Raw genomic sequence first — 25909 nt, 5'->3', positions numbered from 1 at the left:
CAGGTGTGAGGGGAGTGATACAGGTGACATGAGGGGTAATGGGGAGGACAGAGGGACAGGTGTGAGGGGGGTGATACAGGTGACATGAGGGGTAATGGGGGGGGGAGAGGGGTGATACAGGTGACATGAGGGGTAATAGGGAGGACAGATGGACAGGTGTGAGGGGGTGATACAGGTGACATGAGGGGTAATGGGGAGCACAGAGGGACAGGTGTGAGGGGGTGATACAGGTGACATGAGGGGTAATGGGGAGGACAGGGGGACAGGTGTGAGGGGGGTGATACAGGTGACATGAGGGGTAATGGGGGGAGAGGTACAGGTGTGAGGGGTGATACAGGTGACATGAGGGGTAATGGGGAGGACAGAGGGACAGGTGTGAGGGGGTGATACAGGTGACATGAGGGGTAATGGGGGGGGGGGGGAGACTGGGATAGGTGTGAAACAAAATGACCTTCCCAATATGGCGGCATGTTTTGTTTACAGGAAATGCGTCATCAGTAACCGGAAGTGCAGAAACGTTATTCCAGATTTGCACCGTAGAGATAACGGGACCACCGGAGACAGCGGAAGTGCTCAGGTGATGAGAGACTCACTGACACCCGGGCTGGGGTCCTCCTGTGTGTGTGTGGGTGACACCCGGGCTGGGGTCCTCCTGTGTGTGTGTGTGTGTGGGTGACACCCGGGCTGGGGTCCTCCTGTGTGTGTGTGGGTGACACCCGGGCTGGGGTCCTCCTGTGTGTGTGTGGGTGACACCCGGGCTGGGGTCCTCCTGTGTGTGTGTGGGTGACACCCGGGCTGGGGTCCTCCTGTGTGTGTGTGTGACACCCGGGCTGGGGTCCTCCTGTGTGTGGGTGACTGATATATCTGAATACTTGGGAGAGTATACCCTGCAGGAAGCCTCTTATTCTGTTACCACATCTCAGAATGAATAGTCCCCAATCCTGCGTTCCAGGTGTGACCGATCCATTATATGGCCCTTTAGAGCAGGCATGTCCAACGTTGGCCCTCCAGATGTTTTGAAACTATACATCCCAGTATGCTTTGCAATAGTTTTAGCATTCTCTAATAGCAAAACTGTGGCAAAGCATGCTGGGATGTGTAGTTTCACAACATCTGGAGGGCTAACGTTGGACATGCCTGCTTTAGAGGGTATGGGTAAAAACCGGACCAGGACAAAACCGCCGGACCAGACATCAAACTCTGCATTTTGGAACTTGTAGCGTCCGGTCCGGGGGGGTGTCCTGTCCGGGGGGCTGTCTGTCACACCTGTCATCAGGTAGTGGAGGAGGGGTAGAATAAAGCCTCCCTGTATGGTCCGGGCATGTAGCAAAAACCGGACGGTCCGGACCACAGGGGGAGGCTGTAATCTCCCCTTCCCCATGTCCCTGATGATAGCTATCACAGGGACACCCCCACAAGACACCCCCGAACAGGACACCCCCGGACCGGACCCTATAAGCTCCGGACTGCATATTTTGATGTCCTGTCCGGCGGTCCGGAGTCTAGTTCGGTCCGGTTTTTACATAGTCCCCCCTTTAGATCTGAGGGAATGGTGACTATAACCCATACTGTCCCTGCAATCCTTGTATGCACTGTGGGGCATAGCTGCCTACCCTCCTGCATTCTGCAGGAGACTCCCTGAAATAGCAGCAATCTCCCTCATTTCACCTAGCCCACATTACACTTACATTTTTGGGAAAAAGGGAATGAGAGATAGATACATTTAAATCATTAGCACCATTTCCCGGCACTTTACCAAGTATAGTATCTCTTACTAACTGCTTTGTTGCTCATCTACATTTGGATACAAATCATTTTACAAGATTCCTTTCAGATGCAGCAGTACACACCCACGCTTCTAGGTGCCACATTCACAATATCTTTTCACAATCTCTCCATATATGGAACTAGACACACCCTTTGGGTGGAGCATGACACGCCCCCTCAATGTGCAAAATTATACTACCAACCATAATCTCCCTGAAACTAGTTTTCAAAAGTAGGCAAGTATGCTGTGGGGTGTCACTATAGTCTCCCTTCTGTAGTGGTGTCCGGCTGTATAGTCCTCCCTGCCGCAGGCTTCCATGCTTGGGGATGTAATAGTACTGAGCAGGCAGGGTGTGACTGACAGACTGTCACCATCCCAACTTGGGTCCTCAGGACATGAGGTCATTGGTGGAAGGGTTTCCCGTGTTGTGTGGTTGTATAATGTTCTCTACATTAACAGAGCTTCTTTTCTGTTGCAGGATTCTGCCTTGGTGGAGAATGGTTGGCTTCCTTCAAATATCCCAGGTACAGTAATGCGTCTTACTGCAGCAGAACTGCAATTGGGGATCATGGAGAGATGTTGGGGGGCTGTTAACTATTCAAGGTTCTTGGTTATTGAAACACTTATCTCCATTTAGCCAGTTTGGGGCTGTAATAGAATGTGCTGTGGTCACAGCAGTGGTACTCCCATGCCGTTCTGTAGTACACAGATTATTGTGCCTCACTAATGTGGTGATATATAGGGGAGCACTGGGAGGCTGTAATAGAATGTGCTGTGGTCACAGCAGTGGTACTCCCGTGCCGTTCTGTAGTACACAGGTCATTGTGCCTCACTTATGTGGTGATATATAGGGAAACGCTGGAAGGCTGTAATAGAATGTGCTGTGGTCACAGCAGTGGTACTCCCGTGCCGTTCTGTGGGGAGTTTGACTGGGGCGGTACACCTGTCAAACCGTAACGCAGGTGTCCTAAGGCGAGCTCAGGGAGGACAGAAACCTCCCGTGGAGCAGAAGGGCACCCCTATATATCACCACTAATGTGGTGATATATAGGGGAGCGCTGGAAGGCTGTAATAGAATGTGCTGTGGTCACAGCAGTGGTACTCCCGTGCCGTTCTGTAGTACAGAGGTCATTGTGCCTCACTAATGTGGTGATATATAGGGGAGCGCTGGGAGGCTGTAATAGAATGTGCTGTGGTCACAGCAGTGGTACTCCCGTGCCGTTCTGTAGTACAGAGGTCATTGTGCCTCACTAATGTGGTGATATATAGGGGAGCGCTGGAAGGCTGTAATAGAATGTGCTGTGGTCACAGCAGTGGTACTCCCGTGCCGTTCTATAGTACACAGGTTATTGTGCCTCACTAATGTGGTGATATATAGGGGAGCGCTGGGAGGCTGTAATAGAATGTGCTGTGGTCACAGCAGTGGTACTCCCGTGCCGTTCTGTAGTACAGAGGTCATTGTGCCTCACTAATGTGGTGATATATAGGGGAGCGCTGGAAGGCTGTAATAGAATGTGCTGTGGTCACAGCAGTGGTACTCCCATGCCGTTCTGTAGTACACAGGTCATTGTGCCTCACTAATGTGGTGATATATAGGGGAGCGCTGGAAGGCTGTAATAGAATGTGCTGTGGTCACAGCAGTGGTACTCCCGTGCCGTTCTATAGTACACAGGTTATTGTGCCTCACTAATGTGGTGATATATAGGGGAGCGCTGGGAGGCTGTAATAGAATGTGCTGTGGTCACAGCAGTGGTACTCCCGTGCCGTTCTGTAGTACAGAGGTCATTGTGCCTCACTAATGTGGTGATATATAGGGGAGCGCTGGGAGGCTGTAATAGAATGTGCTGTGGTCACAGCAGTGGTACTCCCGTGCCGTTCTGTAGTACAGAGGTCATTGCCTCACTAATGTGGTGATATATAGGGGAGCGCTGGAAGGCTGTAATAGAATGTGCTGTGGTCACAGCAGTGGTACTCCCATGCCGTTCTGTAGTACACAGGTCATTGTGCCTCACTAATGTGGTGATATATAGGGGAGCACTGGAAGGCTGTAATAGAATGTGCTGTGGTCACAGCAGTGGTACTCCCGTGCCGTTCTATAGTACACTGGTCATTGTGCCTCACTAATGTGGTGATATATAGGGGAGCGCTGGAAGGCTGTAATAGAATGTGCTGTGGCCACAGCAGTGGTACTCCCGTGCCGTTCTGTAGTACACAGGTTATTGTGTCTCACTAATGTGGGGATATATAGGGGAGCGCTGGGAGGCTGTAATAGAATGTGCTGTGGTCACAGCAGTGGTACTCCCGTGCCGTTCCGTAGTACACAGGTTATTGTGCCTCACTAATGTGGTGATATATAGGGGAGCGCTGGAAGGCTGTAATAGAATGTGCTGTGGTCACAGCAGTGGTACTCCCGTGCCGTTCTGTAGTACACAGGTTATTGTGCCTCACTAATGTGGTGATATATAGGGGAGCGCTGGGAGGCTGTAATAGAATGTGCTGTGGTCACAGCAGTGGTACTCCCGTGCCGTTCTGTAGTACACAGGTCATTGTGCCTCACTAATGTGGTGATATATAGGGGAGCGCTGGAAGGCTGTAATAGAATGTGCTGTGGTCACAGCAGTGGTACTCCCGTGCCGTTCTGTAGTACAGAGGTCATTGTGCCTCACTAATGTGGTGATATATAGGGGAGCGCTGGAAGGCTGTAATAGAATGTGCTGTGGTCACAGCAGTGGTACTCCCGTGCTGTTCTGTAGTACAGAGGTCATTGTGCCTCACTAATGTGGTGATATATAGGGGAGCGCTGGGAGGCTGTAATAGAATGTGCTGTGGTCACAGCAGTGGTACTCCCGTGACGTTCTGTAGTACACAGGTCATTGTGCCTCACTAATGTGGTGATATATAGGGGAGCGCTGGAAGGCTGTAATAGAATGTGCTGTGGTCACAGCAGTGGTACTCCCGTGCCGTTCTGTAGTACACAGGTCATTGTGCCTCACTAATGGTGTGATATATAGGGGAGCGCTGGGAGGCTGTAATAGAATGTGCTGTGGCCACAGCAGTGGTACTCCCGTGCCGTTCTGTAGTACACAGGTCATTGTGCCTCACTAATGTGGTGATATATAGGGGAGCGCTGGAAGGCTGTAATAGAATGTGCTGTGGTCACAGCAGTGGTACTCCCGTGCCGTTCTATAGTACAGAGGTCACTGTGCCTCACTAATGTGGTGATATATAGGGGAGCGCTGGGAGGCTGTAATAGAATGTGCTGTGGTCACAGCAGTGGTACTCCCGTGCCGTTCTGTAGTACAGAGGTCACTGTGCCTCACTAATGTGGTGATATATAGGGGAGCGCTGGGAGGCTGTAATAGAATGTGCTGTGGTCACAGCAGTGGTACTCCCATGCCGTTCTATAGTACACAGGTCATTGTGCCTCACTAATGTGGTGATATATAGGGGAGCGCTGGAAGGCTGTAATAGAATGTGCTGTGGTCACAGCAGTGGTACTCCCGTGCCGTTCTGTAGTACAGAGGTCATTGTGCCTCACTAATGTGGTGATATATAGGGGAGCGCTGGAAGGCTGTAATAGAATGTGCTGTGGTCACAGCAGTGGTACTCCCGTGCCGTTCTGTAGTACACAGGTCATTGTGCCTCACTAATGGTGTGATATATAGGGGAGCGCTGGGAGGCTGTAATAGAATGTGCTGTGGCCACAGCAGTGGTACTCCCGTGCCGTTCTGTAGTACACAGGTCATTGTGCCTCACTAATGTGGTGATATATAGGGGAGCGCTGGAAGGCTGTAATAGAATGTGCTGTGGTCACAGCAGTGGTACTCCCGTGCCGTTCTGTAGTACACAGGTCATTGTGCCTCACTAATGTGGTGATATATAGGGGAGCGCTGGAAGGTGTAATAGAATGTGCTGTGGTCACAGCAGTGGTACTCCCGTGCCTTCTGTAGTACAGAGGTCACTGTGCCTCACTAATGTGGTGATATATTGGGGAGCGCTGGGAGGCTGTAATAGAATGTGCTGTGGCCACAGCAGTGGTACTCCCGTGCCGTTCTGTAGTACACAGGTCATTGTGCCTCACTAATGTGGTGATATATAGGGGAGCGCTGGAAGGCTGTAATAGAATGTGCTGTGGTCACAGCAGTGGTACTCCCGTGCCGTTCTGTAGTACACAGGTCATTGTGCCTCACTAATGTGGTGATATATAGGGGAGCGCTGGAAGGCTGTAATAGAATGTGCTGTGGTCACAGCAGTGGTACTCCCGTGCCATTCTGTAGTACAGAGGTCACTGTGCCTCACTAATGTGGTGATATATAGGGGAGCGCTGGAAGGCTGTAATAGAATGTGCTGTGGTCACAGCAGTGGTACTCCCGTGCCGTTCTGTAGTACACAGGTCATTGTGCCTCACTAATGTGGTGATATATAGGGGAGCGCTGGGAGGCTGTAATAGAATGTGCTGTGGTCACAGCAGTGGTACTCCCGTGCCGTTCTGTAGTACAGAGGTCATTGTACCTCACTAATGTGGTGATATATGGGGGAGCGCTGGAAGGCTGTAATAGAATGTGCTGTGGTCACAGCAGTGGTACTCCCATGCCGTTCTGTAGTACACAGGTCATTGTGCCTCACTAATGTGGTGATATATAGGGGAGCGCTGGGAGGCTGTAATAGAATGTGCTGTGGTCACAGCAGTGGTACTCCCGTGCCGTTCTGTAGTACACAGGTCATTGTGCCTCACTAATGTGGTGATATATAGGGGAGCGCTGGGAGGCTGTAAAAGAATGTGCTGTGGTCACAGCAGTGGTACTCCCGTTCCGTAGTACACAGGTTATTGTGCCTCACTAATGTGGTGATATATAGGGGAGCGCTGGAAGGCTGTAATAGAATGTGCTGTGGTCACAGCAGTGGTACTCCCATGCCGTTCTGTAGTACACAGGTCATTGTGCCTCACTAATGTGGTGATATATAGGGGAGCGCTGGGAGGCTGTAATAGAATGTGCTGTGGTCACAGCAGTGGTACTCCCGTTCCGTAGTACACAGGTTATTGTGCCTCACTAATGTGGTGATATATAGGGGAGCGCTGGGAGGCTGTAATAGAATGTGCTGTGGTCACAGCAGTGGTACTCCCGTGCCGTTCTGTAGTACACAGGTCATTGTGCCTCACTAATGTGGTGATATATAGGGGAGCGCTGGAAGGCTGTAATAGAATGTGCTGTGGTCACAGCAGTGGTACTCCTGTGCCGTTCTGTAGTACACAGGTTATTGTGCCTCACTAATGTGGTGATATATAGGGGAGCGCTGGGAGGCTGTAATAGAATGTGCTGTGGTCACAGCAGTGGTACTCCCGTGCCGTTCTGTAGTACACAGGTCATTGTGCCTCACTAATGTGGTGATATATAGGGGAGCGCTGGAAGGCTGTAATAGAATGTGCTGTGGTCACAGCAGTGGTACTCCCGTGCCGTTCTGTAGTACACAGGTCACTGTGCCTCACTAATGTGGTGATATATAGGGGAGCGCTGGGAGGCTGTAATAGAATGTGCTGTTGTCACAGCAGTGGTACTCCCGTGCTGTTCTGTAGTACAGAGGTCACTGTGCCTCACTAATGTGGTGATATATAGGGGAGCGCTGGAAGGCTGTAATAGAATGTGCTGTGGTCACAGCAGTGGTACTCCCATGCCGTTCTGTAGTACAGAGGTCATTGTGCCTCACTAATGTGGTGATATATAGGGGAGCGCTGGAAGGCTGTAATAGAATGTGCTGTGGTCACAGCAGTGGTACTCCCGTGCCGTTCTGTAGTACACAGGTCATTGTGCCTCACTAATGTGATATATAGGGGAGCGCTGGAAGGCTGTAATAGAATGTGCTGTGGTCACAGCAGTGGTACTCCCGTGCCGTTCTATAGTACACAGGTCATTGTGCCTCACTAATGTGGTGATATATAGGGGAGCACTGGGAGGCTGTAATAGAATGTGCTGTGGTCACAGCAGTGGTACTCCCGTGCCGTTCTGTAGTACACAGGTCATTGTGCCTCACTAATGTGATATATAGGGGAGCGCTGGAAGGCTGTAATAGAATGTGCTGTGGTCACAGCAGTGGTACTCCCGTGCCGTTCTGTAGTACACAGGTCATTGTGCCTCACTAATGTGGTGATATATAGGGGAGCGCTGGAAGGCTGTAATAGAATGTGCTGTGGTCACAGCAGTGGTACTCCCGTGCCGTTCCGTAGTACACAGGTCATTGTGCCTCACTAATGTGGTGATATATTGGGGAGCACTGGAAGGCTGTAATAGAATGTGCTGTGGTCACAGCAGTGGTACTCCCGTGCCGTTCTGTAGTACAGAGGTCATTGTGCCTTACTAATGTGGTGATATATAGGGGAGCGCTGGAAGGCTGTAATAGAATGTGCTGTGGTCACAGCAGTGGTACTCCCATGCCGTTCTGTAGTACAGAGGTCATTGTGCCTCACTAATGTGGTGATATATAGGGGAGCGCTGGAAGGCTGTAATAGAATGTGCTGTGGTCACAGCAGTGGTACTCCCATGCCGTTCTGTAGTACAGAGGTCACTGTGCCTCACTAATGTGGTGATATATAGGGGAGCGCTGGAAGGCTGTAATATAATGTGCTGTGGTCACAGCAGTGGTACTCCCGTGCCGTTCCGTAGTACACAGGTCATTGTGCCTCACTAATGTGGTGATATATAGGGGAGCGCTGGGAGGCTGTAATAGAATGTGCTGTGGTCACAGCAGTGGTACTCCCGTGCCGTTCCGTAGTACACAGGTTATTGTGCCTCACTAATGTGGTGATATATAGGGGAGCGCTGGGAGGCTGTAATAGAATGTGCTGTGGTCACAGCAGTGGTACTCCTGTGCCGTTCTGTAGTACACAGGTCATTGTGCCTCACTAATGTGGTGATATATAGGGGAGCGCTGGAAGGCTGTAATAGAATGTGCTGTGGTCACAGCAGTGGTACTCCCGTGCCGTTCTGTAGTACAGAGGTCATTGCCTCACTAATGTGGTGATATATAGGGGAGCGCTGGAAGGCTGTAATAGAATGTGCTGTGGTCACAGCAGTGGTACTCCCGTGCCGTTCTGTAGTACACAGGTTATTGTGTCTCACTAATGTGGTGATATATTGGGGAGTACTGGGAGGCTGTAATAGAATGTGCTGTGGTCACAGCAGTGGTACTCCCGTGCCGTTCTGTGGTACACAGGTCATTGTGCCTCACTAATGTGGTGATATATAGGGGAGCGCTGGAAGGCTGTAATAGACTGTGCTGTGGTCACAGCAGTGGTACTCCCGTGCCGTTCTGTAGTACACAGGTCATTGTGCCTCACTAATGTGGTGATATATAGGGGTGCGCTGGAAGGCTGTAATAGAATGTGCTGTGGTCACAGCAGTGGTACTCCCGTGCTGTTCTGTAGTACACAGGTTATTGTGCCTCACTAATGTGGTGATATATAGGGGACCGCTGGAAGGCTGTAATAGAATGTGCTGTGGCCACAGCAGTGGTACTCCCATGACGTTCTGTAGTACAGAGGTCATTGTGCCTCACTAATGTGGTGATATATAGGGGAGCGCTGGAAGGCTGTAATAGAATGTGCTGTGGCCACAGCAGTGGTACTCCCGTGCCGTTCTGTAGTACAGAGGTCATTGCCTCACTAATGTGGTGATATATAGGGGAGCACTGGGAGGCTGTAATAGAATGTGCTGTGGTCACAGCAGTGGTACTCCCGTGCCGTTCTGTAGTACAGAGGTCATTGTGCCTCACTAATGTGGTGATATATAGGGGAGCGCTGGAAGGCTGTAATAGAATGTGCTGTGGTCACAGCAGTGGTACTCCCGTGCCGTTCTGTAGTACACAGGTCATTGTGCCTCACTAATGTGGTGATATATAGGGGAGCGCTGAAAGGCTGTAATAGAATGTGCTGTGGTCACAGCAGTGGTACTCCCGTGCCGTTCTGTAGTACAGAGGTCATTGTGCCTCACTAATGTGGTGGTATATAGGGGAGCACTGGAAGGCTGTAATAGAATGTGCTGTGGCCACAGCTGTGGTACTCCCGTGCCGTTCTGTAGTACAGAGGTCATTGTGCCTCACTAATGTGGTGATATATAGGGGAGCGCTGGAAGGCTGTAATAGAATGTGCTGTGGTCACAGCAGTGGTACTCCCGTGCCGTTCTGTAGTACACAGGTCATTGTGCCTCACTAATGTGGTGATATATAGGGGAGCGCTGGAAGGCTGTAATAGAATGTGCTGTGGTCACAGCAGTGGTACTCCCGTGCCGTTCTGTAGTACAGAGGTCATTGTGCCTCACTAATGTGGTGATATATAGGGGAGCGCTGGAAGGCTGTAATAGAATGTGCTGTGGTCACAGCAGTGGTACTCCCGTGCCGTTCTGTAGTACAGAGGTCATTGTGCCTCACTAATGTGGTGATATATAGGGGAGCGCTGGAAGGCTGTAATAGAATGTGCTGTGGTCACAGCAGTGGTACTCCCGTGCCGTTCTGTAGTACAGAGGTCATTGCCTCACTAATGTGGTGATATATTGGGGAGCGCTGGGAGGCTGTAATAGAATGTGCTGTGGTCACAGCAGTGGTACTCCCGTGCCGTTCTGTAGTACAGAGGTCATTGCCTCACTAATGTGGTGATATATAGGGGAGCGCTGGAAGGCTGTAATAGAATGTTCTGTGGTCACAGCAGTGGTACTCCCGTGCTGTTCTGTAGTACACAGGTCATTGTGCCTCACTAATGTGGTGATATATAGGGGAGCGCTGGAAGGCTGTAATAGAATGTGCTGTGGCCACAGCAGTGGTACTCCCGTGCTGTTCTGTAGTACACAGGTCATTGTGCCTCACTAATGTGGTGATATATAGGGAAACGCTGGGAGGCTGTAATAGAATGTGCTGTGGTCACAGCAGTGGTACTCCCGTGCCGTTCTGTAGTACACAGGTCATTGTGCCTCACTAATGTGGTGATATATAGGGGATCGCTGGGAGGCTGTAATGGAATGTGCTGTGGTCACAGCAGTGGTACTCCCGTGCCGTTCTGTAGTACAGAGGTCATTGTGCCTCACTAATGTGGTGATATATAGGGGAGCGCTGGAAGGCTGTAATAGAATGTGCTGTGGTCACAGCAGTGGTACTCCCGTGCCGTTCTGTAGTACAGAGGTCATTGTGCCTCACTAATGTGGTGATATATAGGGGAGCGCTGGAAGGCTGTAATAGAATGTGCTGTGGTCACAGCAGTGGTACTCCCGTGCCGTTCTGTAGTACAGAGGTCATTGTGTCTCACTAATGTGGTCATATATAGGGGAGCACTGGAAGGCTGTAATAGAATGTGCTGTAGTCACAGCAGTGGTACTCCCGTGCCTTCTTGTAGTACACAGGTCATTGTGCCTCACTAATGTGGTGATATATAGGGGAGCACTGGAAGGCTGTAATAGAATGTGCTGTGGTCACAGCAGTGGTACTCCCGTGCCGTTCTGTAGTACACAGGTCATTGTGCCTCACTAATGTGGTGATATATAGGGGAGCGCTGGGAGGCTGTAATAGAATGTGCTGTGGTCACAGCAGTGGTACTCCCGTGCCGTTCTGTAGTACAGAGGTCATTGTGCCTCACTAATGTGGTGATATATAGGGGAGCGCTGGGAGGCTGTAATAGAATGTGCTGTGGTCACAGCAGTGGTACTCCCGTGCCGTTCCGTAGTACACAGGTTATTGTGCCTCACTAATGTGGTGATATATAGGGGAGCGCTGGGAGGCTGTAATAGAATGTGCTGTGGTCACAGCAGTGGTACTCCCGTGCCGTTCTGTAGTACACAGGTCATTGTGTCTCACTAATGTGGTGATATATAGGGGAGTGCTGGAAGGCTGTAATAGAATGTGCTGTGGTCACAGCAGTGGTACTCCCGTGCCGTTCTGTAGTACACAGGTTATTGTGCCTCACTAATGTGGTGATATATAGGGGAGCACTGGAAGGCTGTAATAGAATGTGCTGTGGTCACAGCAGTGGTACTCCCGTGCCGTTCTGTAGTACACAGGTCATTGTGCCTCACTAATGTGGTGATATATAGGGGAGTGCTGGAAGGCTGTAATAGAATGTGCTGTGGTCACAGCAGTGGTACTCCCGTGCCGTTCTGTAGTACAGAGGTCATTGTGCCTCACTAATGTGGTGATATATAGGGGAGTGCTGGAAGGCTGTAATAGAATGTGCTGTGGTCACAGCAGTGGTACTCCCGTGCCGTTCTGTAGTACACAGGTCATTGTGCCTCACTAATGTGGTGATATATAGGGGAGCGCTGGAAGGCTGTAATAGAATGTGCTGTGGCCACAGCAGTGGTACTCCCGTGCCGTTCTGTAGTACACAGGTTATTGTGCCTCACTAATGTGGTGATATATAGGGGAGTGCTGGAAGGCTGTAATAGAATGTGCTGTGGTCACAGCAGTGGTACTCCCGTGCCGTTCTGTAGTACACAGGTCATTGTGCCTCACTAATGTGGTGATATATAGGGGAGCGCTGGGAGGCTGTAATAGAATGTGCTGTGGTCACAGCAGTGGTACTCCCGTGCCGTTCTGTAGTACACAGGTCATTGTGCCTCACTAATGTGGTGATATATAGGGGAGTGCTGGAAGGCTGTAATAGAATGTGCTGTGGTCACAGCAGTGGTACTCCCGTGCCGTTCTGTAGTACACAGGTTATTGTGCCTCACTAATGTGGTGATATATAGGGGAGTGCTGGAAGGCTGTAATAGAATGTGCTGTGGTCACAGCAGTGGTACTCCTGTGCCGTTCTGTAGTACAGAGGTCAATGTGCCTCACTAATGTGGTGATATATAGGGAAACGCTGGGAGGCTGTAATAGAATGTGCTGTGGTCACAGCAGTGGTACTCCCGTGCCGTTCTTTAGTACACAGGTCACTGTGCCTCACTAATGTGGTGATATATAGGGAAACGCTGGGAGGCTGTAATAGAATGTGCTGTGGTCACAGCAGTGGTACTCCCGTGCTGTTCTGTAGTACACAGGTCACTGTGCCTCACTAATGTGGTGATATATAGGGGAGCGCTGGGAGGCTGTAATAGAATGTGCTGTGGTCACAGCAGTGGTACTCCCGTGCCGTTCTATAGTACACAGGTCATTGTGCCTCACTAATGTGGTGATATATAGGGGAGCGCTGGGAGGCTGTAATAGAATGTGCTGTGGTCACAGCAGTGGTACTCCCGTGCCGTTCTGTAGTACACAGGTCATTGTGCCTCACTAATGTGGTGATATATAGGGGAGCGCTGGGAGGCTGTAATAGAATTTGCTGTGGTCACAGCAGTGGTACTCCCATGCCGTTCTGTAGTACACAGGTCACTGTGTCTCACTAATGTGGTGATATATAGGGGAGCGCTGGAAGGCTGTAATAGAATGTGCTGTGGCCACAGCAGTGGTACTCCCGTGCCGTTCTGTAGTACACAGGTCATTGTCTCACTAATGTGGTGATATATAGGGGAGCGCTGGAAGGCTGTAATAGAATGTGCTGTGGTCACAGCAGTGGTACTCCCGTGCTGTTCTGTAGTACACAGGTCATTGTGCCTCACTAATGTGGTGATATATAGGGAAACGCTGGGAGGCTGTAATAGAATGTGCTGTGGTCACAGCAGTGGTACTCCCGTGCCGTTCTGTAGTACACAGGTCATTGTGCCTCACTAATGTGGTGATATATAGGGGAGCGCTGGAAGGCTGTAATAGAATGTGCTGTGGTCACAGCAGTGGTACTCCCGTGCCGTTCTGTAGTACAGAGGTCATTGTGCCTCACTAATGTGGTGATATATAGGGGAGCGCTTGAAGGCTGTAATAGAATGTGCTGTGGTCACAGCAGTGGTACTCCCGTGCCGTTCTGTAGTACACAGGTCATTGTGTCTCACTAATGTGGTGATATATAGAGGAGCGCTGGAAGGCTGTAATAGACTGTGCTGTGGTCACAGCAGTGGTACTCCCGTGCCTTCTGTAGTACAGAGGTCACTGTGCCTCACTAATGTGGTGATATATAGGGAAACGCTGGGAGGCTGTAATAGAATGTGCTGTGGTCACAGCAGTGGTACTCCCGTGCCGTTCTGTAGTACACAGGTCATTGTGCCTCACTAATGTGGTGATATATAGGGGAGCGCTGGAAGGCTGTAATAGAATGTGCTGTGGTCACAGCAGTGGTACTCCCATGCCGTTCTGTAGTACACAGGTCATTGTGCCTCACTAATGTGGTGATATATAGGGGAGCGCTGGAAGGCTGTAATAGAATGTGCTGTGGTCACAGCAGTGGTACTCCCGTGCCGTTCTTTAGTACACAGGTCATTGTGCCTCACTAATGTGGTGATATATAGGGGAGCGCTGGGAGGCTGTAATAGAATGTGCTGTGGTCACAGCAGTGGTACTCCCATGCCGTTCTGTAGTACACAGGTCATTGTGCCTCACTAATGTGGTGATATATAGGGGAGCGCTGGAAGGCTGTAATAGAATGTGCTGTGGTCACAGCAGTGGTACTCCCGTGCCGTTCTGTAGTACAGAGGTCATTGTGCCTCACTAATGTGGTGATATATAGGGGAGCGCTGGAAGGCTGTAATAGAATGTGCTGTGGTCACAGCAGTGGTACTCCCGTGCCGTTCTGTAGTACACAGGTCATTGTGCCTCACTAATGTGGTGATATATAGGGGAGCGCTGGAAGGCTGTAATAGAATGTGCTGTGGTCACAGCAGTGGTACTCCCGTGCCGTTCTGTAGTACACAGGTCATTGTGCCTCACTAATGTGGTGATATATAGGGGAGCGCTGGAAGGCTGTAATAGAATGTGCTGTGGTCACAGCAGTGGTACTCCCATGCCGTTCTTTAGTACACAGGTCATTGTGCCTCACTAATGTGGTGATATATAGGGGAGCGCTGGGAGGCTGTAATAGAATGTGCTGTGGTCACAGCAGTGGTACTCCCGTGCCGTTCTGTAGTACACAGGTCATTGTGCCTCACTAATGTGGTGATATATAGGGGAGCGCTGGGAGGCTGTAATAGAATGTGCTGTGGTCACAGCAGTGGTACTCCCGTGCCGTTCTGTAGTACACAGGTCATTGTGCCTCACTAATGTGGTGATATATAGGGGAGCGCTGGGAGGCTGTAATAGAATGTGCTGTGGTCACAGCAGTGGTACTCCCGTGCCGTTCTATAGTACACAGGTCATTGTGCCTCACTAATGTGGTGATATATTGGGGAGCGCTGGAAGGCTGTAATAGAATGTGCTGTGGTCACAGCAGTGGTACTCCCGTGCCGTTCTGTAGTACACAGGTCATTGTGCCTCACTAATGTGGTGATATATTGGGGAGCACTGGAAGGCTGTAATAGAATGTGCTGTGGTCACAGCAGTGGTACTCCCGTGCCGTTCTGTAGTACACAGGTCATTGTGCCTCACTAATGTGGTGATATATAGGGGAGCGCTGGAAGGCTGTAATAGAATGTGCTGTGGTCACAGCAGTGGTACTCCCGTGCCGTTCTTTAGTACACAGGTCATTGTGCCTCACTAATGTGGTGATAATATAGGGGAGCGCTGGGAGGCTGTAATAGAATGTGCTGTGGTCACAGCAGTGGTACTCCCGTGCCATTCTATAGTACACAGGTTATTGTGCCTCACTAATGTGGTGATATATAGGGGAGCGCTGGAAGGCTGTAATAGAATGTGCTGTGGCCACAGCAGTTGTACTCCCATGCCGTTCTGTAGTACACAGGTCATTGTGCCTCACTAATGTGGTGATATATAGGGGAGCGCTGGAAGGCTGTAATAGAATGTGCTGTGGTCACAGCAGTGGTACTCCCGTGCCGTTCTGTAGTACAGAGGTCATTGTGCCTCACTAATGTGGTGATATATAGGGGAGCGCTGGAAGGCTGTAATAGAATGTGCTGTGGTCACAGCAGTGGTACTCCCGTGCCGTTCTGTAGTACAGAGGTCACTGTCCCTCACTAATGTGGTGATATATAGGGGAGCACTGGGAGGCTGTAATAGAATGTGCTGTGGCCACAGCAGTGGTACTCCCGTGCCGTTCTGTAGTACAGAGGTCATTGTGCCTCACTAATGTGGTGATATATAGGGGAGCGCTGGGAGGCTGTAATAGAATGTGCTGTGGTCACAGCAGTGGTACTCCCGTGCCGTTCTGTAGTACACAGGTCATTGTGCCTCACTAATGTGGTGATATATAGGGGAGCGCTGGAAGGCTGTAATAGAATGTGCTGTGGTCACAGCAGTGGTACTCCCGTGCCGTTCTGTAGTACACAGGTCATTGTGCCTCACTAATGTGGTGATATATAGGGGAGCGCTGGAAGGCTGTAATAGAATGTGCTGTGGCCACAGCAGTTGTACTCCCATGCTGTTATAGGGGAGCGCTGGAAGGCTGTAGTACAGGTGGAGTGTGGGGCGAGATAAGACGTACTGACATGGACAGCATGGAAGAGGTGAAGGAGTAATTTATGGGGTAGATTACACCGTACTGGACAGGTCATGATGTAAGATGGGGGTGAGCAGTAAAGGTCCCCATACACTCAGCGATTTACCTGCAATTTGGGATCTTTTCCTGTTATTGCCTTGATTAATCGCAGGAAAGAGCCCATATTGCAGGTGAATGACAGCAGCCCCTGCGCATTGCATGCGAGGCTCTCTTGGATTGCTTCTGAGCCGTTCAGGCTTGGCTGAGATCACATGCGATATATCAAATGCAATACTGCCACCCAGGACTTCTCAGATGGGAAAAGTCACTGCAGTGTATGGGCACCTTCAGTTTCAGTAGAAGATGGGGAGACATGAATACAGGGGTGTGGACTGGTATGATAGGCCACAGCATTCATGGTGCCTTGTAACAAGAGAGGCTGGTGAGTGAAAGGCAAGTGAGGAAACTACTGTGGTAGTCGTGGAAGGAGATCATTAACCATCTCACCACCGTTACCTGCTCAGTGAGAGGGGGGCTGGTTACTGTGTACAGAGCAGAACTTGTATGCTGCGTGTGGCTGTGGCTGTGTACAGAACAGAACTTGTATGCTGCGTGTGGCTGTGTACAGAACAGAACTTGTATGCTGCGTGTGGCTGTGTACAGAGCAGAACTTGTATGCTGCGTGTGGCTGTGTACAGAACAGAACTTGTATGCTGCGTGTGGCTGAGGCTGTGTACAGAACAGAACTTGTATGCTGCGTGTGGCTGTGTACAGAACAGAACTTGTATGCTGCGTGTGGCTGTGTACAGAACAGAACTTGTATGCTGCGTGTGGCTGTGTACAGAACAGAACTTGTATGCTGCGTGTGGCTGAGGCTGTGTACAGAGCAGAACTTGTATGCTGCGTGTGGCTGTGTACAGAGCAGAACTTGTATGCTGCGTGTGGCTGTGTACAGGACAGAACTTGTATGCTGCGTGTGGCTGTGTACAGAGCAGAACATGTATGCTGCGTGTGGCTGTGTACAGAACAGATCTTGTATGCTGCGTGTGGCTGTGTACAGAACAGATCTTGTATGCTGCGTGTGGCTGAGGCTGTGTACAGAGCAGAACTTGTATGCTGCGTGTGGCTGAGGCTGTGTACAGAGCAGAACTTGTATGCTGCGTGTTGCTGAGGCTGTGTACAGAACAGAACTTGTATGCTGCGTGTGACTGTGTACAGAGCAGAACTTGTATGCTGCGTGTGGCTGAGGCTGTGTACAGAACAGAACTTGTATGCTGCGTGTTGCTGAGGCTGTGTACAGAACAGAACTTGTATGCTGCGTGTGGCTGTGTACAGAACAGAACTTGTATGCTGCGTGTGGCTGAGGCTGTGTACAGAGCAGAACTTGTATACTGCCTGTGGCTGTGTACAGGACAGAACTTGTATGCTGCGTGTGGCTGAGGCTGTGTACGGAGCAGAACTTGTATGCTGCGTGTGGCTGAGGCTGTGTACGGAGCAGAACTTGTATGCTGCGTGTGGCTGAGGCTGTGTACAGAGCAGAACTTGTATGCTGCGTGTGGCTGTGTACGGAGCAGAACTTGTATGCTGCGTGTGGCTGAGGCTGTGTACAGAACAGAACTTGTATGCTGCGTGTGGCTGTGTACAGAGCAGAACTTGTATACTGCCTGTGGCTGTGTACAGGACAGAACTTGTATGCTGCGTGTGGCTGAGGCTGTGTACAGAACAGAACTTGTATGCTGCGTGTGGCTGTGTACAGAGCAGAACTTGTATGCTGCGTGTGGCTGTGTACGGAGCAGAACTTGTATGCTGCGTACGGATCAGAACTTGTATGCTGCGTGTGGCTGTGTACAGAGCAGAACTTGTATGCTGCGTGTGGCTGTGTACAGAACAGAACTCGTATGCTGCGTGTGGCTGTGGCTGTGTACAGAACAGAACTTGTATGCTGCGTGTGGCTGTGGCTGTGTACAGAACAGAACTTGTATGCTGCGTGTGGCTGTGTACAGAACAGAACTTGTATGCTGCGTGTGGCTGTGTACAGAACAGAACTCGTATGCTGCGTGTGGCTGTGGCTGTGTACAGAACAGAACTTGTATGCTGCGTGTGGCTGTGTACAGAACAGAACTTGTATGCTGCGTGTGGCTGTGTACAGAACAGAACTTGTATGCTGCATGTGGCTGTGGCTGTGTACAGAACTTGTATGCTGCGTGTGGCTGTGTACAGAACAGAACTTGTATGCTGCGTGTGACTGAGGCTGTGTACAGAACTTGTATGCTGCGTGTGGCTGTGTACAGAACAGAACTTGTATGCTGCGTGTGGCTGTGTACAGAACAGAACTTGTATGCTGAGTGTGGCTGTGTACAGAGCAGAACTTGTATGCTGCGTACGGAGCAGAACTTGTATGCTGCGTGTGGCTGTGTTCAGAATAAAACTTGTATGCTGCGTGTGGCTGTGTACAGAACAGAACTTGTATGCTGCGTGTGGCTGTGTACAGAGCAGAACTTGTATGCTGCGTGTGACTGTGGCTGTGTACAGAACAGAACTTGTATGCTGCGTGTGGCTGTGTACTGAACATAACTTGTATGCTGCGTGTGGCTGTGTACAGAGCAGAACTTGTATGCTGCGTGTGGCTGTGTACAGAGCAGAACTTGTATGCTGCGTGTGGCTGTGTACAGAACAGAACTTGTATGCTGCGTGTGGCTGTGTACAGAACAGAAATTGTATGCTGCGTGTGGCTGTGTACAGAACAGAACTTGTATGCTGCGTGTGGCTGTGTACAGAACAGAACTTGTATGCTGCGTGTGGCTGTGTACAGAACAGAACTTGTATGCTGCGTGTGGCTGTGTACAGAGCAGAACTTGTATGCTGTGTACAGAACAGAACTTGTATGCTGCGTGTGGCTGTGTACAGAATAGAACTTGTATGCTGCGTGTGACTGTGGCTGTGTACAGAACAGAACTTGTATGCTGCGTGTGGCTGTGTACAGAACAGAACTTGTATGCTGCGTGTGGCTGTGTACAGAACAGAACTTGTATGCTGCGTGTGGCTGTGTACAGAACAGAACTTGTATGCTGCGTGTGGCTGTGTACAGTACAGAACTTGTATGCCGCGTGTGACTGGGGCTGTATACAGAACAGAACTTGTATGCTGCGTGTGGCTGTGTACAGAGCAGAACTTGTATGCTGCGTGTGGCTGTGTACAGAATAGAACTTGTATGCTGCGTGTGACTGTGGCTGTGTACAGAACAGAACTTGTATGCTGCGTGTGGCTGTGTACAGAACAGAACTTGTATGCTGCGTGTGGCTGTGTACAGAACAGAACTTGTATGCTGCGTGTGGCTGTGTACAGAACAGAACTTGTATGCTGCGTGTGGCTGTGTACAGTACAGAACTTGTATGCTGCGTGTGACTGGAGCTGTATACAGAACAGAACTTGTATGCTGCGTGTGGCTGTGTACAGAGCAGAACTTGTATGCTGCGTGTGGCTGTGTACAGAATAGAACTTGTATGCTGCGTGTGGCTGTGTACAGAACACAACTTGTATGCTGCGTGTGGCTGTGTACAGTACAGAACTTGTATGCTGTGTGTGGCTGTGTACAGTACAGAACTTGTATGCTGTGTGTGGCTGTGTACAGAACAGAACTTGTATGCTGCTTGTGGCTGTGTACAGAACAGAACTTGTATGCTGCGTGTGGCTGTGTACAGAACAGAACTTGTATGCTGCGTGTGGCTGTGTACAGAACAGAACTTATATGCTGCGTGTGGCTGTGTACAGAACACAACTTGTATGCTGCGTGTGACTGGAGCTGTATACAGAACAGAACTTGTATGCTGCGTGTGGCTGTGTACAGAGCAGAACTTGTATGCTGCGTGTGGCTGTGTACAGAACACAACTTGTATGCTGCGTGTGGCTGTGTACAGAGCAGAACTTGTATGCTGCGTGTGGCTGTGTACAGAACAGAACTTGTATGCTGCGTGTGGCTGTGTACAGAACAGAACTTGTATGCTGCGTGTGGCTGTGTACAGTACAGAACTTGTATGCTGTGTGTGGCTGTGTACAGTACAGAACTTGTATGCTGTGTGTGGCTGTGTACAGAACAGAACTTGTATGCTGTGTGTGGCTGTGTACAGAACAGAACTTGTATGCTGCTTGTGGCTGTGTACAGAACAGAACTTGTATGCTGCGTGTGGCTGTGTACAGAACAGAACTTGTATGCTGCATGTGGCTGTGTACAGAACTTGTATGCTGCGTGTGGCTGTGTACAGAACATGTATGCTGCGTGTGGCTGTGTACAGAACATGTATGCTGCGTGTGGCTGTGTACAGAACAGAACATAGGACAGAACACGATGACTGTTGTCCCTTCTTCTTCCTCAGCCTTACAGTTACTATGTCAGGACCTCTGACTGAGAAGAGCCCAGTGTCTGCCCTCACCCTCAGCCTCCTCACGTCTCACAACGACCTCCTTTCGCCCAAGAGCCGGCAGATCTATGCCCACACGGATCTGCAGAGTGCCATGGGGCTGGTCAGTGCAGAGCTGACTGGCAGTGCTACATCTGACCGCACCAACCCAAAGTGGCTAAAAGAGGGGCAGAACCAACTGCGCAAAGCGGCAGAACATGAGAAGGAGGATCAGAACTGCAACCCTGACCCAGAAGGCGGCAACAAAGACTGGACCAACCGAAACCAGGAGAAGGAGAAGCGGAGCGAGCTGGAAGTGTCTGCCCTCAACTGTGTGAACCTGAGCAGCATGATCACCACTCCTCTCTTCATCCACGCGCAAGAGGCAGAGGACTGCGAAGAGGAAGACGATGACCTGACCCCGGCCCAGAGTGAGGTCACTGACCCCATTACTACGGAGACCTCGGAGCTCAGCTCTGAGATTGTACCAGACAACAGGAAGGATGAGGCTCCCAGAGAGGCCGGGCGCAGCGCCAGCCTTCTGTTTGGGATGAGGAACACGGCTGGAAGTGATGAGGACTCTAGCTGGGCCACGCTGTCTCAGGGTAGTCCGTCCTATGGCTCCCCCGACGACGCAGGTGGGTTATACGGGGTCCTGTGTGTGCGCGTCCCATCTATGGGAGGGATCTGTGGGATCACAGTGTACGTGTCCGATCTATGGGAGGGATCTGTGGGATCATAGTGTACGTGTCCCATCTGTGGGAGGGATCTGTGGGATCATAGTGTACGTGTCCCATCTGTGGGAGGGATCTGTGGGATCATAGTGTACGTGTCCCATCTATGGGAGGGATCTGTGGGATCACAGTGTACGTGTCCCATCTGTGGGAGGGATCTGTGGGATCATAGTGTACGTGTCCCATCTGTGGGAGGGATCTGTGGGATCATAGTGTACGTGTCCCATCTGTGGGAGGGATCTGTGGGATCACAGTGTACGTGTCCCATCTGTGGGAGGGATCTGTGGGATCATAGTGTACGTGTCCCATCTGTGGGAGGGATCTGTGGGATCATAGTGTACGTGTCCCATCTGTGGGAGGGATCTGTGGGATCACAGTGTACGTGTCCCATCTGTGGGAGGGATCTGTGGGATCATAGTGTACGTGTCCCATCTGTGGGAGGGATCTGTGGGATCATAGTGTACGTGTCCCATCTGTGGGAGGGATCTGTGGGATCATAGTGTACGTGTCCCATCTGTGGGAGGGATCTGTGGGATCATAGTGTACGTGTCCCATCTGTGGGAGGGATCTGTGGGATCATAGTGTACGTGTCCCATCTATGGGAGGGATCTGTGGGATCACAGTGTACGTGTCCCATCTGTGGGAGGGATCTGTGGGATCATAGTGTACGTGTCCCATCTGTGGGAGGGATCTGTGGGATCATAGTGTACGTGTCCCATCTGTGGGAGGGATCTGTGGGATCACAGTGTACGTGTCCCATCTGTGGGAGAGATCTGTGGGATCACAGTGTACGTGTCCCATCTGTGGGAGGGATCTGTGGGATCATAGTGTACGTGTCCCATCTGTGGGAGGGATCTGTGGGATCATAGTGTACGTGTCCCATCTATGGGAGGGATCTGTGGGATCATAGTGTACGTGTCCCATCTGTGGGAGGGATCTGTGGGATCATAGTGTACGTGTCCCATCTGTGGGAGAGATCTGTGGGATCACAGTGTACGTGTCCCATCTATGGGAGGGATCTGTGGGATCACAGTGTACGTGTCCCATCTGTGGGAGAGATCTGTGGGATCACAGTGTACGTGTCCCATCTGTGGGAGGGATCTGTGGGATCATAGTGTACGTGTCCCATCTGTGGGAGGGATCTGTGGGATCATAGTGTACGTGTCCCATCTGTGGGAGGGATCTGTGGGATCATAGTGTACGTGTCCCATCTGTGGGAGAGATCTGTGGGATCATAGTGTACGTGTCCCATCTATGGGAGGGATCTGTGGGATCATAGTGTACGTGTCCCATCTGTGGGAGGGATCTGTGGGATCATAGTGTACGTGTCCCATCTATGGGAGGGATCTGTGGGATCATAGTGTACGTGTCCCATCTATGGGAGGGATCTGTGGGATCATAGTGTACGTGTCCTATCTGTGGGAGGGATCTGTGGGATCACAGTGTACGTGTCCCATCTGTGGGAGAGATCTGTGGGATCATAGTGTACGTGTCCCATCTGTGGGAGGGATCTGTGGGATCACAGTGTAAGTGTCCCATCTGTGGGATCATAGTGTACGTGTCCCATCTATGGGAGAGATCTGTGGGATCACAGTGTAAGTGTCCCATCTGTGGGAGGGATCTGTGGGATCATAGTGTACGTGTCCCATCTGTGGGAGGGATCTGTGGGATCATAGTGTACGTGTCCCATCTGTGGGAGGGATCTGTGGGATCATAGTGTACGTGTCCCATCTGTGGGAGGGATCTGTGGGATCACAGTGTGCGTGTCCCATCTGTGGGAGGGATCTGTGGGATCATAGTGTACGTGTCCTATCTGTGGGAGGGATCTGTGGGATCACAGTGTACGTGTCCCATCTGTGGGAGAGATCTGTGGGATCATAGTGTACGTGTCCCATCTGTGGGAGGGATCTGTGGGATCACAGTGTAAATGTCCCATCTGTGGGATCATAGTGTACGTGTCCCATCTATGGGAGAGATCTGTGGGATCACAGTGTAAGTGTCCCATCTGTGGGAGGGATCTGTGGGATCATAGTGTACGTGTCCCATCTGTGGGAGGGATCTGTGGGATCATAGTGTACGTGTCCCATCTGTGGGAGGGATCTGTGGGATCATAGTGTACGTGTCCCATCTGTGGGAGGGATCTGTGGGATCACAGTGTACGTGTCCCATCTGTGGGAGGGATCTGTGGGATCACAGTGTACGTGTCCCATCTGTGGGAGGGATCTGTGGGATCATAGTGTACGTGTCCCATCTGTGGGAGGGATCTGTGGGATCACAGTGTAAGTGTCCCATCTGTGGGATCATAGTGTACGTGTCCCATCTGTGGGAGGGATCTGTGGGATCATAGTGTACGTGTCCCATCTGTGGGAGGGATCTGTGGGATCATAGTGTACGTGTCCCATCTGTGGGAGGGATCTGTGGGATCATAGTGTACGTGTCCCATCTATGGGAGGGATCTGTGGGATCACAGTGTACGTGTCCCATCTGTGGGAGAGATCTGTGGGATCACAGTGTACGTGTCCCATCTATGGGAGGGATCTGTGGGATCACAGTGTACGTGTCCCATCTGTGGGAGGGATCTGTGGGATCACAGTGTAAGTGTCCCATCTGTGGGATCATAGTGTACGTGTCCCATCTATGGGAGAGATCTGTGGGATCACAGTGTAAGTGTCCCATCTGTGGGAGGGATCTGTGGGATCATAGTGTACGTGTCCCATCTGTGGGAGGGATCTGTGGGATCATAGTGTACGTGTCCCATCTGTGGGAGGGATCTGTGGGATCATAGTGTACGTGTCCCATCTGTGGGAGGGATCTGTGGGATCACAGTGTGCGTGTCCCATCTGTGGGAGGGATCTGTGGGATCATAGTGTACGTGTCCTATCTGTGGGAGGGATCTGTGGGATCACAGTGTACGTGTCCCATCTGTGGGAGAGATCTGTGGGATCATAGTGTACGTGTCCCATCTGTGGGAGGGATCTGTGGGATCACAGTGTAAATGTCCCATCTGTGGGATCATAGTGTACGTGTCCCATCTATGGGAGAGATCTGTGGGATCACAGTGTAAGTGTCCCATCTGTGGGAGGGATCTGTGGGATCATAGTGTACGTGTCCCATCTGTGGGAGGGATCTGTGGGATCATAGTGTACGTGTCCCATCTGTGGGAGGGATCTGTGGGATCATAGTGTACGTGTCCCATCTGTGGGAGGGATCTGTGGGATCACAGTGTACGTGTCCCATCTGTGGGAGGGATCTGTGGGATCATAGTGTACGTGTCCCATCTGTGGGAGGGATCTGTGGGATCACAGTGTAAGTGTCCCATCTGTGGGATCATAGTGTACGTGTCCCATCTATGGGAGAGATCTGTGGGATCACAGTGTAAGTGTCCCATCTGTGGGAGGGATCTGTGGGATCATAGTGTACGTGTCCCATCTGTGGGAGGGATCTGTGGGATCATAGTGTACGTGTCCCATCTGTGGGAGGGATCTGTGGGATCATAGTGTACGTGTCCCATCTGTGGGAGGGATCTGTGGGATCATAGTGTACGTGTCCCATCTATGGGAGGGATCTGTGGGATCACAGTGTACGTGTCCCATCTGTGGGAGAGATCTGTGGGATCACAGTGTACGTGTCCCATCTATGGGAGGGATCTGTGGGATCACAGTGTACGTGTCCCATCTGTGGGAGAGATCTGTGGGATCACAGTGTACGTGTCCCATCTGTGGGAGGGATCTGTGGGATCATAGTGTACGTGTCCCATCTGTGGGAGGGATCTGTGGGATCATAGTGTACGTGTCCCATCTATGGGAGGGATCTGTGGGATCATAGTGTACGTGTCCCATCTGTGGGAGAGATCTGTGGGATCATAGTGTACGTGTCCCATCTATGGGAGGGATCTGTGGGATCATAGTGTACGTGTCCCATCTGTGGGAGGGATCTGTGGGATCATAGTGTACGTGTCCCATCTATGGGAGGGATCTGTGGGATCATAGTGTACGTGTCCCATCTATGGGAGGGATCTGTGGGATCATAGTGTACGTGTCCTATCTGTGGGAGGGATCTGTGGGATCACAGTGTACGTGTCCCATCTGTGGGAGAGATCTGTGGGATCATAGTGTACGTGTCCCATCTGTGGGAGGGATCTGTGGGATCACAGTGTAAGTGTCCCATCTGTGGGAGGGATCTGTGGGATCATAGTGTACGTGTCCCATCTGTGGGAGGGATCTGTGGGATCATAGTGTACGTGTCCCATCTGTGGGAGGGATCTGTGGGATCACAGTGTGCGTGTCCCATCTGTGGGAGGGATCTGTGGGATCATAGTGTACGTGTCCTATCTGTGGGAGGGATCTGTGGGATCACAGTGTACGTGTCCCATCTGTGGGAGAGATCTGTGGGATCATAGTGTACGTGTCCCATCTGTGGGAGGGATCTGTGGGATCACAGTGTAAATGTCCCATCTGTGGGATCATAGTGTACGTGTCCCATCTATGGGAGAGATCTGTGGGATCACAGTGTAAGTGTCCCATCTGTGGGAGGGATCTGTGGGATCATAGTGTACGTGTCCCATCTGTGGGAGGGA

The 25909-nt window shown here is 51.0% G+C and overlaps 1 protein-coding gene across 1 annotated transcript in view; it reads left to right on the top strand.

Moving 5' to 3' along the window:
- Positions 1–461: 461 nt before the first annotated feature.
- The window catches only part of LOC146056549 (amyloid beta precursor protein binding family B member 1-like), an 85184-nt gene continuing 59736 nt past the window's right edge, over positions 462–25909 (top strand). The window contains exons 1-3 of the mRNA XM_083168398.1: positions 462–577; positions 2247–2292; positions 20576–21237. Of these exons, the coding sequence (XP_083024524.1) occupies positions 20589–21237 (649 nt within the window). The 5' untranslated portion in view covers positions 462–577; positions 2247–2292; positions 20576–20588. The remainder of the gene's footprint in view (positions 578–2246; positions 2293–20575; positions 21238–25909) is intronic.

The sequence above is a fragment of the Crinia signifera genome, unplaced genomic scaffold, assembly GCF_055691185.1.
Source record: "Crinia signifera unplaced genomic scaffold, ASM5569118v1 HAP2_SCAFFOLD_81, whole genome shotgun sequence".
Classification (NCBI taxonomy): Eukaryota; Metazoa; Chordata; class Amphibia; order Anura; family Myobatrachidae; genus Crinia; species Crinia signifera.
The sequence above is the reverse complement of the archived record's forward strand: the minus strand, read 5'-3'. Positions and strand labels throughout refer to the sequence as shown.